The 15,933-nt window shown below is 43.9% G+C and overlaps 1 protein-coding gene across 2 annotated transcripts in view; it reads right to left on the minus strand.

Moving 5' to 3' along the window:
* Positions 1–15,574, minus strand: part of NFE2L3 (nuclear factor, erythroid 2 like 3) — a 70,075-nt gene extending 54,501 nt beyond the window's left edge. For both annotated transcript variants that reach the window (XM_033930813.1, XM_033930812.1), the window contains exon 1: positions 14,924–15,574. In XM_033930813.1, the coding sequence (XP_033786704.1) occupies positions 14,924–15,340 (417 nt within the window). In that variant the 5' untranslated portion in view covers positions 15,341–15,574. The remainder of the gene's footprint in view (positions 1–14,923) is intronic.
* Between the last annotated feature and the right edge of the window lie 359 nt (positions 15,575–15,933).

Raw genomic sequence — 15,933 nt, forward strand, 5'->3', positions numbered from 1 at the left:
CAATAACAGAGACACATTGCATGCATATAGGGTAGACAAATCTCGAGGCAGCCATACCCCTAAATATTTCAATGCCGTGGAAGCCCAAGAAAAGGGAAACCCCCCTTCGCAGGTATGCTAGAGATCAACAGGAATAGCTAGGGCCTTGGATTTAAGATAATTCAATATAAACCCCCAATAAAACCTAAACTCTTCCAGAGATTGCAAAAGGTGAGGCAAGGAGGCTGGGTCAACGTAAATATTAAATCATCGGCAAAAGCTAAGACCTTTACCGTATGGTCTGCAAATGCCATCCCTGTCACAGCAGGATCCCGCACTACCGTTCTTAGAAAAGGCTCTAAGTAAAGCAGAAAAAGAAGGGGGACAATGGGCAATCGTTCCTCGTTCTATCGGAAAACTGTCAGTTATCGTGTCATTTATTAATAAGCGTGTAACTGGGGATTCATACAAAGTCCGTATCGCCTGTGCATACCACCCCGTCACCCCCAAATAATCCAAAACACCAAACAAATAGGACCAGTCAACCTGATCGAAAGCTCGGGCTGCATCTAAACTCACCAATAACAAAGGAACATCATGACTTGTGCATGGGCCATTATTAAAAGCACCTTACAAACATTTTGAACAGACTGTCTGCCCTTCACAAATCCTACCTGTACGACCCCCAATGAGATTAGGAAGAAGTAAAGACAAGCGGTCTGCCAAAATCTTAGCCAAAATTTTTATATCTACATTAAGGAGTGAGATGGGACGATAGGATTCGATAGAAGTTGCCTCCTTTCCCGGCTTCAAAATTAGTGTAATCCAGGCCTCATTGGCACCCGTGGGAAAGCTCCCTTGTGTAATAACTTGTGTACAATAGTCTCTCAAAGGAGTACCAATCTGAGATGACAGAAATTTATAAAATTCGGCTGTAAAGCCATCTGGTCCGGGGGCAGAATAGTTCCTCTGCAGCTCAATCACCCTCTGCAGTTCTCTAGGTGTAATAGGGGCATTTAAAGAGTCAATGTCTTCATCGTGAAGTTTAGGTAAGCCTGAATCAGCGAAGTAATCTCCAATCAGGGGATCCGCTCCCTGATCATGTCGTGCAAAAAATTCTTGAAAATATGACCTAAAAGGGTTTGAAATATGGGACGTTTTACTGGTGAATTCTCCCCATTTCATCTTTTATCCCCATTATAAAACGCTGTCCTCTCGCCCTCTTTGTCAGGTAAGATAGCAATTTGCCTGTGTGATTACCATAGCTATGATAGTTAAATTTTTTATAAAATAACATCTTCATTGTACGCTCATGGATATGGGTATTAAGAGATGTCTCCAAGGAAATTAAAGTTTCCTTATTAATGGGGGATGGGCAGGTCGCAAAACATCATTTGACTACCGCTAATTGTCTCTCCAAATGGAGAATTCCCCTGGACAATCTGCGATTATGAGCAATAACATAGGCTATACATTCCCCCCCATAGTACTACCTTAGCTGTATTCCAAAACAAGTCCGGGTTGTTCATATGCTGGCCATTGAACTCTAGAAAATCCTCCCATTTTTTATGTAAAAATTCCTTAAAACGAGCATCATGAAACAAATAGCTAGGGAAACGCCAACAGGCCGGTCCCCTGATACCAAACCCAATATTTACATCTAACCAAATCAGGGCGTGATCCGAGATAACCCCAGGTCCAATAGTGGCCAAGTCGACATTCAAAAAGGAATGTCTAGTGGTAAGGATATAGTTGATCCTAGAAAACGTTCCATGTGCTCTAGATCTACGAGTATAATCCCGTTCAGTAGAATGAAGCAGACGCCAAGGGTCTACCAGATCCAAGGCAGAACAAAGATACGGAATTCCACGCATCCCCAACCCCGATGAAGGAGGTCCGGGATTGGAATGGTCACAACTGGGATCCAAAATCTGATTATAGCGGCCCTGCGGATCCCTGTCTACCAGGCCTGCCTTCTGGGGTAGAGATTTTTTTAAATAAAATTGCTACGCCCGCCCGTTTCTGTGGGGAAGAGGCTGCAAAAACATCACCCACCCAGGATCTCTTTAGTTTGGAGTGTTCATCTGTCAATATCTGCTTTATGATGTTTTAGCTGAGTCAAAATTTTAGATCTCTTAATGTGGGAGGAAATACCAGACACATTCCAAGATATTATTCGTAAGGAGGTAGCTAAGGACATAAGGAGCTAAGAGTGTACAGTAGGCAGTGTACAATGCAAACAATAATAGATCCTCCCAGGCCCCCAGCCATGCCCAGGAAGACAGAACCATGACCATATAATAGAACCCAAATGGGTTTCACATATTCACAATAGAAAATACAAGGGAATCACACAATGCTCATGAATGACTACTAAGAAGAAAATTACCCACCCTCCCCCCACCAGATTGGACACATCCACAGGACCAACAAAAGTAGTCCCATTGGTGTGCACGATCAAAAAGAGATGCCCTCCCGAGCCCCAAGGCCAACCAAAAGAGAGCGCAGCCATCACCTAAGCAATATCCGTTCCCTAACAAATATAGAAACAAAGAACAAAATTTGTCTGTAGAAAGAGTACAAACAGTAAATGTACATTAGAACAATAGCCGCTAAAGCAGACTATTGGGCATACCATATTACTCAGTGTCTACCCAGAAATACAAGATAACAATACAATAAAGGTAGAATCAGGTAGAGTCTTGAAGTTGAAGCAAGTGAGTATTCAGATAGTTGGCCGCTTCCACAGAAGAATCAAAAGTGTGCCACCAGCCCTGATGTTGAAGCCGCAGAATAGCCAGATAGATAAACATAAATCACATCTTTTTCTCCACCAAAGTAGAACAAAGCGGGTAAAATAACTTCCGCTTCTTTGTCAGGGCCGCAGAATAATCTTGAAATTTGCGCACCTCAGAATCACCAAATTTCAAAGTGTCCCGGAGATGTTTATATTGGCGCAGAATTTCCACCTTGTGGTTATAGTTGAGCAACTTGACCATGACCATCCGCGAGAGGGCCTCACGATGTTGTTCTCTGCCCACATGGTGCACCCTTTCCAAACAGAGAGGTCCCAACTCCTCCCTAAAATTAAAGTTATCCTTCAACAAGGCCTCCAGGGTTTGTAGGAGAGAAGAGCCCGCCACCGTCTCCGGGATTCCCAAGAACCGAAGATTGGACTGGTGAGACTGATTTTCCAGGTCTTCCAGCCGTTCTGCTTGCGCCCGGGTAAGAGCCTGTAAGGCTTGAAGGTCTGTAGCCTGTGCCCTCTGAGAATTATCTAGACGGGAAACTCTAGCTTCAAGCTCATTTGTGCGTTTAGTGGTGTCGGTGATCACCGTCTCCAGACGTTGCAGCTTTTCAAGAAGCTGTTCAGAAAGCCGGTTCAAGCTAGGCTGCATGGCTAAAGTGACTGCCTGGGTTATATGCCGCAGCACCTCCAATGATAACCGGCTCACCTCTGCACTGGAACTCAGCGCCATCTTGTCTTCAGCGGGCTTGAAAATATGTCCTTTTTTGTAATTTTAGAAGCCATCAGGTGCGCCACTGCCTTTAAATACTTTTCCATACATCGTGCCGCCCAACAGGAAGTCTCCTGCTCCCGAGAAAGCAAGTTTGCGGCTAAAAAAGTTTAAAAGGCAGGACTCGGGGCCCAGGCAGTGTACATCTGCCCACGCTTACCGCATCACGTGATCTCTCTGTTTAATATATAAGTGAGAGATATTGCTAAAGGATAAGAAGAAAAAGGTTGCCTTTTTGCAGGTGATACAAAGATAGCCAACAGAGCGAATACCCTAGCCTGGAGGGAGTAGAAAACACGAGATGAGATCTCTGAAAATTAGAATTGTCAAAGGACTGACAGTTGAAATTTAATGTGAAGTGCACTTAGGGTGCAGAAATCCAAAGGAGATATATTAGATAAGACAGAGCTTGATAAGCACAGTTCAGGAAGTGATGGTGTCTGAGGATCTCAAGCTGATGAAACAATGTGACGAGGCCATGGCCAGAAAGATGCTAGATTGCATAGAGAAGTATAGCCAGCAGGAGGTGTTGATGACCTTGTACAAATCATTGGTGAGGACCCACTTGGAGTATCATCTTCATTTTTGTAGGCTTTATCTTGCTAAGGAAGTACACGGAGGGAAGGGAAGGGGGGTTCAAAGAGACGTGCATATGCCGGATTTTGGGGGGGAAGAAATAATGGGTCTGAAAATAGAGGAGAGGGAGAGAGATATGGACCATGGGATTTAGGGAGGGAAGGAACAGAAAGGGAGAGAAGTTGGACACAAAGGATGGTATGGAGGGGGGATAGAGATACTGGACAGGAGGGTAGTTGGAAAAAGAAGGAGAGATGGTGGACCCTGGGGTGGTGGGGAAGGAGGGAGAAATGCTGGATGAAAGGGTAGTTAAGAAAAGGTGGATCTGTGGATGGAGACAAAAAAAAAAAAAAAGAAAGATGCCAGACCTCCGGGGGAGGGAAGGGAAATGTAAGGAGCAGATGGATGGTTAGAACGGTGAAAGAAGAAAGAAGGAGACCCAGGCAAGCAAGTTATCAGAAGACAACCAGAGCCTGGGACCAACAAGATCTGAATAATGACCAGACAACAAAAAGGTAGAAAAACTAATTTTATTTTCCATTTTGTGATTACAATGTCAGATTTGAAACGTGTATCCTGCCATAGCTGGTGTTAGACCGCAAACTTGAGCTAGGATTTAAGAGAGAGAGAGAGGAAAAGTCTTTTTTGTTTGTTTATTTTGTTTACACCACAGCGCCAGTGTGGTTAGGAGAAGGCAAAGGGAGTGAAAATGCTATAAAATAAACCCACCAGGATGTTTGAAAAAAAAAAAAAAAACACCCAATTGGGCAGGAAAATGGAATCAAAAAACCAATTCAGTAGGCTGAATCGAATCGAAATTTTTTTCCTGAATCGGGCAGAACTAGTAAGGGGTGTTGGGTGGGAGGAAGTTTGGTTTGTTTTAAGAATTTGATGTAGTATAAAGTACTATTTGTTTGCTGTTATGATAGTTTTTTGCACTCTATATAAGTTATTATACAAAATCAGTAAAAATTATAAATCAGAAAAAGGCCAAGCGCAACACTGAGGCTTTTAAAATAAGGCCTGAGGAGGAAGTAAAAGTTTATTGTGTTCTTCAGTGGCAGCAGTAATAAAGTTTTCATGATTGTCTTTTCCCTTTACTGCTTTGAGTAAAAGGGCATAACTTTGATGAAGGGCATAATTTAAAAAAAAAAAAACCACCCAAGAGCAGAAAGACTGCTGAAGAAAAAAAACAACAGGACTGCATGGGTAATATTCATCAGATTGCTTAAGCACAAATCCACATGTGATATTTTATGTCCAGAACAGTGTTTCAGGTACATGTGAATGTATGCACAAACAATCTGATGAGTGTAGATACAACTTTTTGTGTGTATGATAAGTGTGCTCTAGGACAGACCTGTGTGCACATGTGTAAAACTGTTATCTGCATACAGCACTAGCAAGTAACCACCATTTTGGAGTTAAATCATGCACTAAGCTTTTTTAGTACATGGATCTAACCCAAGGTGCATATGGAAGTATGTCACTGATGAAAGAGAAAACTGTTTATTTACAACTAGATCCATTCTAGCCTCCTGAATCTAAAGTGAAGAAAAGCTTGACATGAAGAAGCGCTTCATTCAACAACTGGTCAGAGCTGTAAATTGTGACCATATAAACAACTGCAATGCCCTAGGCGTGGTCAAACAAAGGAGGTTCACAACCTGGCTGGTGAATGCAATTTTGTTTTCCACAGCAACAGAAAAGCATTCACACAGTAGGTACGTATTTAGGGATGTTGGAAAAAAAAAAAGGACAACACACAGGATCATTTCACACACACACACATATAAGGTATATATATAATTTTTTGCCTTCCTAAGTGCACAAACGTATCCATCGTCTACCCACCGCAAGAATTTAGGGAAGCCAGATGCAGAGGGACCTGACATTTTTTAGACTGATTTTCTTCTCACCCTACGTGCAGGCGGAAGGAATGGAGCTTATATGGCACCATACATAGAAGAAAATGTTTATAAAACTTGAAAATCTGAAAGTGGACAAAGCTATGGGGCTGGATGAGATAATGAGGGAGCTCAGAGAAATCCTATCAGGACTTGTTAAGGATTTATTTAATAGATCTTTAGAGACGGGAGAGGTTCCTCTGGATTGGAGTCAAACGGATGTGGTTCCTCATCCCAAAAGCAGGGTAAGAAGTGAGAAACTACAGGCCAGTAAGCCTCATAAGGTAGTTAACTTCCTAAAATCCAAAGGGTTGAGGTATCCAAGGCAACATGGCTGTACCAAAGGAAAATCCTGCCAAACGAATCGGATTGATTTCTTTGACTAAGTGACCAAAGAACTGGATAAATGGACACCTTCTTTATGCCCCATCCTTAAAACTCGTCAGTACACATAGGGCAACTTCATTTGCCACAATAGCCCCCACTATATGGAATTTGTTACCAATACATTTAAGGTCTGAGAAAAATCTCAATAAATTTAAGGGCGGTCTTAAAAGCTTTTTATTCAAAGACGCCTATGATTGTTAAATGATTTCAGGGTCCTTTTTATATTTATCACTGATATGATCCCTCACTTGTTTTTAACTGTAATTGTTCTCTTTTCTTTTAAATTGTATTTCTCCCTATTTCCCTATTGTTTCCATGTAAGTACTGTCGTGTCACCAATAAGTTTGTTAATTTTCCTCCTTTTTAATTAATTTTTTAACTGTTAAAAGCTTAGCATGTATGATTAGCATTTTATCAAATTTTAATAAAACTTAAAACTTGACATGCACTAGATGTAGTCTATTTGGATTTCAGCAAAACCTTTGATTCGGTTCCTTACAAAAGACTCTTGAGTAAGCTGAGAGGGCTAAATGTAGGGCCCAAAGTGGTGAACTGGATTGGAAACTGGTTGACGGACAGGCAACAGAAGGTGGTTGTGTCTTTATCTGCCGTCATGTACTATGTTACTGTGTAAATGAAATTCGCTCAGAGGAAAAGGTGAGTAGTGGAGCGCTTTAGGTTGATACTGGGGCCAATTCTGTTTATGTTGAAATATATTTATTAAACAGCAAAGTACACACATATAAAGGTAACAAAATAAAACAGTTTTTTTTTATATCTGCACATAATAATCTCCAACTATCCCCCCTCCCACCCTCCCAACCCACCCTATAAACCCAAAGCATGAGCATTCAAACAATCACAACTCTAAATTATACATTCAAAAGTCTACTGCGAGCGTGAGGGGTAAGGTCCATCCAAAAGTGTTCCCAAATGGCCTGAAAGCAACGTCCTGGACCCCCATCAAGAGTTGCAAAGTGTCTACGTTCCAAAGAGGCTTGAATAATCAAAGATCTCCAATGACTATACGTTGGAGGGTCAGATGACAGCCAATTAGTCAAAATAGCTTTTTTGCCCAAGAACATCACTCTAGCTATAAATCCCGACAGTCCTTTGAGTTTAGGAGATGATATCTGAAAAAGACAAAAAGTGCTCTGGGCGTAGGCAGCCAACGCCTGCCCCATAATGGGTCGTATAGCTTTGGTTTTGCTTGGGTCGTATAGCGACCCAAGCAAAACCAAAATTGTGTAATATACGGGCAAGACCAAAACATATGTCCCAGAGTGGCCTGAGCTTGCATACATTTGGGGCAGTTATGCACTGAGGTAATTCCCATCCGATATGCTCACATGGGTGGGATATACAGCCGGAGAAAAAATTTAAACTGAAGTTCCCAATGGAGTACATTAGAAGACAACTTACGCAAATTCTTCAAAACCTGTTGCACCTGTAATGCCGTAAGCGTACACTGCAAGTCCTCCGACCAGGTGGCTGCTAGGATCTCCAAATTAATACCCTGTTGTGTGTCAAGGATTCCCATATGATGAAAATGTAAGGGAATCTGTTGCTGAGCAGAGAAACTGAACGTCTCAGAAAGTGCTTCCCGACAGTCCTCTGTTAAGTGGCATGCTGGCAAGGATTGTATATAATGGCGGATTTGCCAGTAGGCAAACAAATCCACCTCCAGAAGTCCAAAGGTTTGTTGCAAGGAACGAAAGGAGGCAAGATTCCCATCCTCCGTGTGCAATTGGAAGATATATTGTAATCCTCGGGTTGCCCACCTCCAAAAAGGGGGGTTCTGCAATCCTGGAACAAAATCACAATTACCCTGTATTGGAAGGTAAGGAGAAATCACTGAAGACAGTTTTAAGCAACCGCAAACCCATCGCACATCCGCCTCGCAGGAGCAAAGAAGGGATAATTTGCCACCATGGTGCGGAGAACTGGGGCTGAAACATGTAACAAGTAACTAATATGGTAAGGATGTAACACCAACAACTCTACCTGTGTAGCAGAGAAATAAGCTGTACCTCACAATCAGTCATTAATGTGTCTCATCTGGCAGGCCAAGGCGTACCAGCGAATGTTCAACAGACCATAACCCCCCGCTCCCTGGGCAAACACATGCACATAAAGGTCATACGCGGCCTCTTGCCCCCCCCCCCCCACCCCAGAGATAATATTGTAAAGCTCTAATAAGTTGAACATGGTGGGCATGAGTTAACAACAATGGTAAAACTTGAAAACGGTATAGCCATTTCAGGACTAGTACCATATTATACAAGGCAACTCGTCCTGCCACCGATAAGGGAAAAGTTTTCCAAAGTGTAAACTGGCGTCATTTCCTCCAATAACAGAGACACATTGCATGCATATAGGGTAGACAAATCTCGAGGCAGCCATACCCCTAAATATTTCAATGCCGTGGAAGCCCAAGAAAAGGGAAACCCCCCTTCGCAGGTATGCTAGAGATCAACAGGAATAGCTAGGGCCTTGGATTTAAGATAATTCAATATAAACCCCCAATAAAACCTAAACTCTTCCAGAGATTGCAAAAGGTGAGGCAAGGAGGCTGGGTCAACGTAAATATTAAATCATCGGCAAAAGCTAAGACCTTTACCGTATGGTCTGCAAATGCCATCCCTGTCACAGCAGGATCCCGCACTACCGTTCTTAGAAAAGGCTCTAAGTAAAGCAGAAAAAGAAGGGGGACAATGGGCAATCGTTCCTCGTTCTATCGGAAAACTGTCAGTTATCGTGTCATTTATTAATAAGCGTGTAACTGGGGATTCATACAAAGTCCGTATCGCCTGTGCATACCACCCCGTCACCCCCAAATAATCCAAAACACCAAACAAATAGGACCAGTCAACCTGATCGAAAGCTCGGGCTGCATCTAAACTCACCAATAACAAAGGAACATCATGACTTGTGCATGGGCCATTATTAAAAGCACCTTACAAACATTTTGAACAGACTGTCTGCCCTTCACAAATCCTACCTGTACGACCCCCAATGAGATTAGGAAGAAGTAAAGACAAGCGGTCTGCCAAAATCTTAGCCAAAATTTTTATATCTACATTAAGGAGTGAGATGGGACGATAGGATTCGATAGAAGTTGCCTCCTTTCCCGGCTTCAAAATTAGTGTAATCCAGGCCTCATTGGCACCCGTGGGAAAGCTCCCTTGTGTAATAACTTGTGTACAATAGTCTCTCAAAGGAGTACCAATCTGAGATGACAGAAATTTATAAAATTCGGCTGTAAAGCCATCTGGTCCGGGGGCAGAATAGTTCCTCTGCAGCTCAATCACCCTCTGCAGTTCTCTAGGTGTAATAGGGGCATTTAAAGAGTCAATGTCTTCATCGTGAAGTTTAGGTAAGCCTGAATCAGCGAAGTAATCTCCAATCAGGGATCCGCTCCCTGATCATGTCGTGCAAAAAATTCTTGAAAATATGACCTAAAAGGGTTTGAAATATGGGACGTTTTACTGGTGAATTCTCCCCATTTCATCTTTTATCCCCATTATAAAACGCTGTCCTCTCGCCCTCTTTGTCAGGTAAGATAGCAATTTGCCTGTGTGATTACCATAGCTATGATAGTTAAATTTTTTATAAAATAACATCTTCATTGTACGCTCATGGATATGGGTATTAAGAGATGTCTCCAAGGAAATTAAAGTTTCCTTATTAATGGGGGATGGGCAGGTCGCAAAACATCATTTGACTACCGCTAATTGTCTCTCCAAATGGAGAATTCCCCTGGACAATCTGCGATTATGAGCAATAACATAGGCTATACATTCCCCCCCATAGTACTACCTTAGCTGTATTCCAAAACAAGTCCGGGTTGTTCATATGCTGGCCATTGAACTCTAGAAAATCCTCCCATTTTTTATGTAAAAATTCCTTAAAACGAGCATCATGAAACAAATAGCTAGGGAAACGCCAACAGGCCGGTCCCCTGATACCAAACCCAATATTTACATCTAACCAAATCAGGGCGTGATCCGAGATAACCCCAGGTCCAATAGTGGCCAAGTCGACATTCAAAAAGGAATGTCTAGTGGTAAGGATATAGTTGATCCTAGAAAACGTTCCATGTGCTCTAGATCTACGAGTATAATCCCGTTCAGTAGAATGAAGCAGACGCCAAGGGTCTACCAGATCCAAGGCAGAACAAAGATACGGAATTCCACGCATCCCCAACCCCGATGAAGGAGGTCCGGGATTGGAATGGTCACAACTGGGATCCAAAATCTGATTATAGCGGCCCTGCGGATCCCTGTCTACCAGGCCTGCCTTCTGGGGTAGAGATTTTTTTAAATAAAATTGCTACGCCCGCCCGTTTCTGTGGGGAAGAGGCTGCAAAAAACATCACCCACCCAGGATCTCTTTAGTTTGGAGTGTTCATCTGTCAATATCTGCTTTATGATGTTTTAGCTGAGTCAAAATTTTAGATCTCTTAATGTGGGAGGAAATACCAGACACATTCCAAGATATTATTCGTAAGGAGGTAGCTAAGGACATAAGGAGCTAAGAGTGTACAGTAGGCAGTGTACAATGCAAACAATAATAGATCCTCCCAGGCCCCCAGCCATGCCCAGGAAGACAGAACCATGACCATATAATAGAACCCAAATGGGTTTCACATATTCACAATAGAAAATACAAGGGAATCACACAATGCTCATGAATGACTACTAAGAAGAAAATTACCCACCCTCCCCCCACCAGATTGGACACATCCACAGGACCAACAAAAGTAGTCCCATTGGTGTGCACGATCAAAAAGAGATGCCCTCCCGAGCCCCAAGGCCAACCAAAAGAGAGCGCAGCCATCACCTAAGCAATATCCGTTCCCTAACAAATATAGAAACAAAGAACAAAATTTGTCTGTAGAAAGAGTACAAACAGTAAATGTACATTAGAACAATAGCCGCTAAAGCAGACTATTGGGCATACCATATTACTCAGTGTCTACCCAGAAATACAAGATAACAATACAATAAAGGTAGAATCAGGTAGAGTCTTGAAGTTGAAGCAAGTGAGTATTCAGATAGTTGGCCGCTTCCACAGAAGAATCAAAAGTGTGCCACCAGCCCTGATGTTGAAGCCGCAGAATAGCCAGATAGATAAACATAAATCACATCTTTTTCTCCACCAAAGTAGAACAAAGCGGGTAAAATAACTTCCGCTTCTTTGTCAGGGGCCGCAGAATAATCTTGAAATTTGCGCACCTCAGAATCACCAAATTTCAAAGTGTCCCGGAGATGTTTATATTGGCGCAGAATTTCCACCTTGTGGTTATAGTTGAGCAACTTGACCATGACCATCCGCGAGAGGGCCTCACGATGTTGTTCTCTGCCCACATGGTGCACCCTTTCCAAACAGAGAGGTCCCAACTCCTCCCTAAAATTAAAGTTATCCTTCAACAAGGCCTCCAGGGTTTGTAGGAGAGAAGAGCCCGCCACCGTCTCCGGGATTCCCAAGAACCGAAGATTGGACTGGTGAGACTGATTTTCCAGGTCTTCCAGCCGTTCTGCTTGCGCCCGGGTAAGAGCCTGTAAGGCTTGAAGGTCTGTAGCCTGTGCCCTCTGAGAATTATCTAGACGGGAAACTCTAGCTTCAAGCTCATTTGTGCGTTTAGTGGTGTCGGTGATCACCGTCTCCAGACGTTGCAGCTTTTCAAGAAGCTGTTCAGAAAGCCGGTTCAAGCTAGGCTGCATGGCTAAAGTGACTGCCTGGGTTATATGCCGCAGCACCTCCAATGATAACCGGCTCACCTCTGCACTGGAACTCAGCGCCATCTTGTCTTCAGCGGGCTTGAAAATATGTCCTTTTTTGTAATTTTAGAAGCCATCAGGTGCGCCACTGCCTTTAAATACTTTTCCATACATCGTGCCGCCCAACAGGAAGTCTCCTGCTCCCGAGAAAGCAAGTTTGCGGCTAAAAAAGTTTAAAAGGCAGGACTCGGGGCCCAGGCAGTGTACATCTGCCCACGCTTACCGCATCACGTGATCTCTCTGTTTAATATATAAGTGAGAGATATTGCTAAAGGATAAGAAGAAAAAGGTTGCCTTTTTGCAGGTGATACAAAGATAGCCAACAGAGCGAATACCCTAGCCTGGAGGGAGTAGAAAACACGAGATGAGATCTCTGAAAATTAGAATTGTCAAAGGACTGACAGTTGAAATTTAATGTGAAGTGCACTTAGGGTGCAGAAATCCAAAGGAGATATATTAGATAAGACAGAGCTTGATAAGCACAGTTCAGGAAGTGATGGTGTCTGAGGATCTCAAGCTGATGAAACAATGTGACGAGGCCATGGCCAGAAAGATGCTAGATTGCATAGAGAAGTATAGCCAGCAGGAGGTGTTGATGACCTTGTACAAATCATTGGTGAGGACCCACTTGGAGTATCATCTTCATTTTTGTAGGCTTTATCTTGCTAAGGAAGTACACGGAGGGAAGGGAAGGGGGGTTCAAAGAGACGTGCATATGCCGGACTTTGGGGGGGAAGAAATAATGGGTCTGAAAATAGAGGAGAGGGAGAGAGATATGGACCATGGGATTTAGGGAGGGAAGGAACAGAAAGGGAGAGAAGTTGGACACAAAGGATGGTATGGAGGGGGGATAGAGATACTGGACAGGAGGGTAGTTGGAAAAAGAAGGAGAGATGGTGGACCCTGGGGTGGTGGGGAAGGAGGGAGAAATGCTGGATGAAAGGGTAGTTAAGAAAAGGTGGATCTGTGGATGGAGACAAAAAAAAAAAAAAAGAAAGATGCCAGACCTCCGGGGGAGGGAAGGGAAATGTAAGGAGCAGATGGATGGTTAGAACGGTGAAAGAAGAAAGAAGGAGACCCAGGCAAGCAAGTTATCAGAAGACAACCAGAGCCTGGGACCAACAAGATCTGAATAATGACCAGACAACAAAAAGGTAGAAAAACTAATTTTATTTTCCATTTTGTGATTACAATGTCAGATTTGAAACGTGTATCCTGCCATAGCTGGTGTTAGACCGCAAACTTGAGCTAGGATTTAAGAGAGAGAGAGAGGAAAAGTCTTTTTTGTTTGTTTATTTTGTTTACACCACAGCGCCAGTGTGGTTAGGAGAAGGCAAAGGGAGTGAAAATGCTATAAAATAAACCCACCAGGATGTTTGAAAAAAAAAAAAAAAAACACCCAATTGGGCAGGAAAATGGAATCAAAAAACCAATTCAGTAGGCTGAATCGAATCGAAATTTTTTTCCTGAATCGGGCAGAACTAGTAAGGGGTGTTGGGTGGGAGGAAGTTTGGTTTGTTTTAAGAATTTGATGTAGTATAAAGTACTATTTGTTTGCTGTTATGATAGTTTTTTGCACTCTATATAAGTTATTATACAAAATCAGTAAAAATTATAAATCAGAAAAAGGCCAAGCGCAACACTGAGGCTTTTAAAATAAGGCCTGAGGAGGAAGTAAAAGTTTATTGTGTTCTTCAGTGGCAGCAGTAATAAAGTTTTCATGATTGTCTTTTCCCTTTACTGCTTTGAGTAAAAGGGCATAACTTTGATGAAGGGCATAATTTAAAAAAAAAAAACCACCCAAGAGCAGAAAGACTGCTGAAGAAAAAAAACAACAGGACTGCATGGGTAATATTCATCAGATTGCTTAAGCACAAATCCACATGTGATATTTTATGTCCAGAACAGTGTTTCAGGTACATGTGAATGTATGCACAAACAATCTGATGAGTGTAGATACAACTTTTTGTGTGTATGATAAGTGTGCTCTAGGACAGACCTGTGTGCACATGTGTAAAACTGTTATCTGCATACAGCACTAGCAAGTAACCACCATTTTGGAGTTAAATCATGCACTAAGCTTTTTTAGTACATGGATCTAACCCAAGGTGCATATGGAAGTATGTCACTGATGAAAGAGAAAACTGTTTATTTACAACTAGATCCATTCTAGCCTCCTGAATCTAAAGTGAAGAAAAGCTTGACATGAAGAAGCGCTTCATTCAACAACTGGTCAGAGCTGTAAATTGTGACCATATAAACAACTGCAATGCCCTAGGCGTGGTCAAACAAAGGAGGTTCACAACCTGGCTGGTGAATGCAATTTTGTTTTCCACAGCAACAGAAAAGCATTCACACAGTAGGTACGTATTTAGGGATGTTGGGAAAAAAAAAGGACAACACACAGGATCATTTCACACACACACACATATAAGGTATATATATAATTTTTTGCCTTCCTAAGTGCACAAACGTATCCATCGTCTACCCACCGCAAGAATTTAGGGAAGCCAGATGCAGAGGGACCTGACATTTTTTAGACCGATTTTCTTCTCACCCTACGTGCAGGCGGAAGGAAGGCAGCTACACTGACTAAGCCTCTGTTTTCCCCACGTGCTTCCTCAGCGCGGAAATGAGCAGATTTCCCAACAGTGTAACTTTAAGGCCAGGAAAGAAGCCCGGCTTCTCGCGTTTATGTTCTCGATTCCACTAGCACCCTCCTCTACATCATCATGCAGTGTATTTGTGTGTGGGGGGGGGGGGTGGTATTTACCTCCTTGTCCCGGTCTGTTCCCTGGGCCGTCGGCTCCTCCTGCAGCTCGCTAGAGCTATCGCTGCTGTTGCTCTGGGCAGCGGCGCCCTGGTCCTGGGCCGCCTGCAGTAGCCAGGCGTGCAGCTCAGTCCTGGGGATGGGGGCGCCGCCCAGGGCCCGCACCTCAAGCAGCAGCCGCCGCGCCGCCCCCTCACACACGTAGGAGTTCAGGTGCGGGCACTTGGGGTGCAGGCTGGCGCCCCCGGCCGTGTCCCACAGGCTGTGGAAGGAGATCTGAGAATAGGCGGAGCTGCTCCCCAGGATGATCTCCCGGATCGGGGGCAGGTGCGAGTCGAAATCCAGCCGGACGCCGACAAGACTCAGGAGGATGGTGAAGTGCAGCAGCCCTTCTGTCATGTACTTCTTCAGATCCTTCATCTTACTTTAACAACACTGCACGCAGCAAACTCCCCCCCCCCCCTCCTCCTCCTCCCCGCTCTGCCACCGAGCACCGAGGAGGAGACAACAGCTCCGCACCGGCCACCAAAACACAGCACAATTATCCAGGTGGGCGCTGCCCATGAGCGTTGCAACCAGACGGTGGGGGGGGGGGGAAGGAGGAGCCGCAGGGAGAAGTGGATCAACCTGAATCACCACCCGCGGCTCCGAGAGCCGGCACCGCATTGTATGAGGAAGGGGGAGGGGTAATACCCCACCTTGCCCCGCCCACCCAATCTGCAGCCCGTTTTCCGTCCCGCCCACCTCCTTCTTCTGTCCATCCCGGCCAACGCCGGCCCCCCCCCCCCCCACCCTGCTTTCAGCCACACCCCTGCCATCCCCAATCTGTTCTGCTCCGCCCACCCGCTCCACTCTTTCTAAAGCAGAGTCGGGCCGTGAGTTTTCAGCTCGTGTTGCCTCTCATCTTTCCACAGCCCGGATCGGTTACGTGTAGTGGCATACCTAGCTTATTTGACACCGAGCGATCAGTTTTTAACATTCCCTCCTCTATATTAATTTTTTTAAAGTAATAA

The sequence above is a fragment of the Geotrypetes seraphini genome, chromosome 2 (assembly GCF_902459505.1).
Source record: "Geotrypetes seraphini chromosome 2, aGeoSer1.1, whole genome shotgun sequence".
NCBI lineage: Eukaryota > Metazoa > Chordata > Amphibia > Gymnophiona > Dermophiidae > Geotrypetes > Geotrypetes seraphini.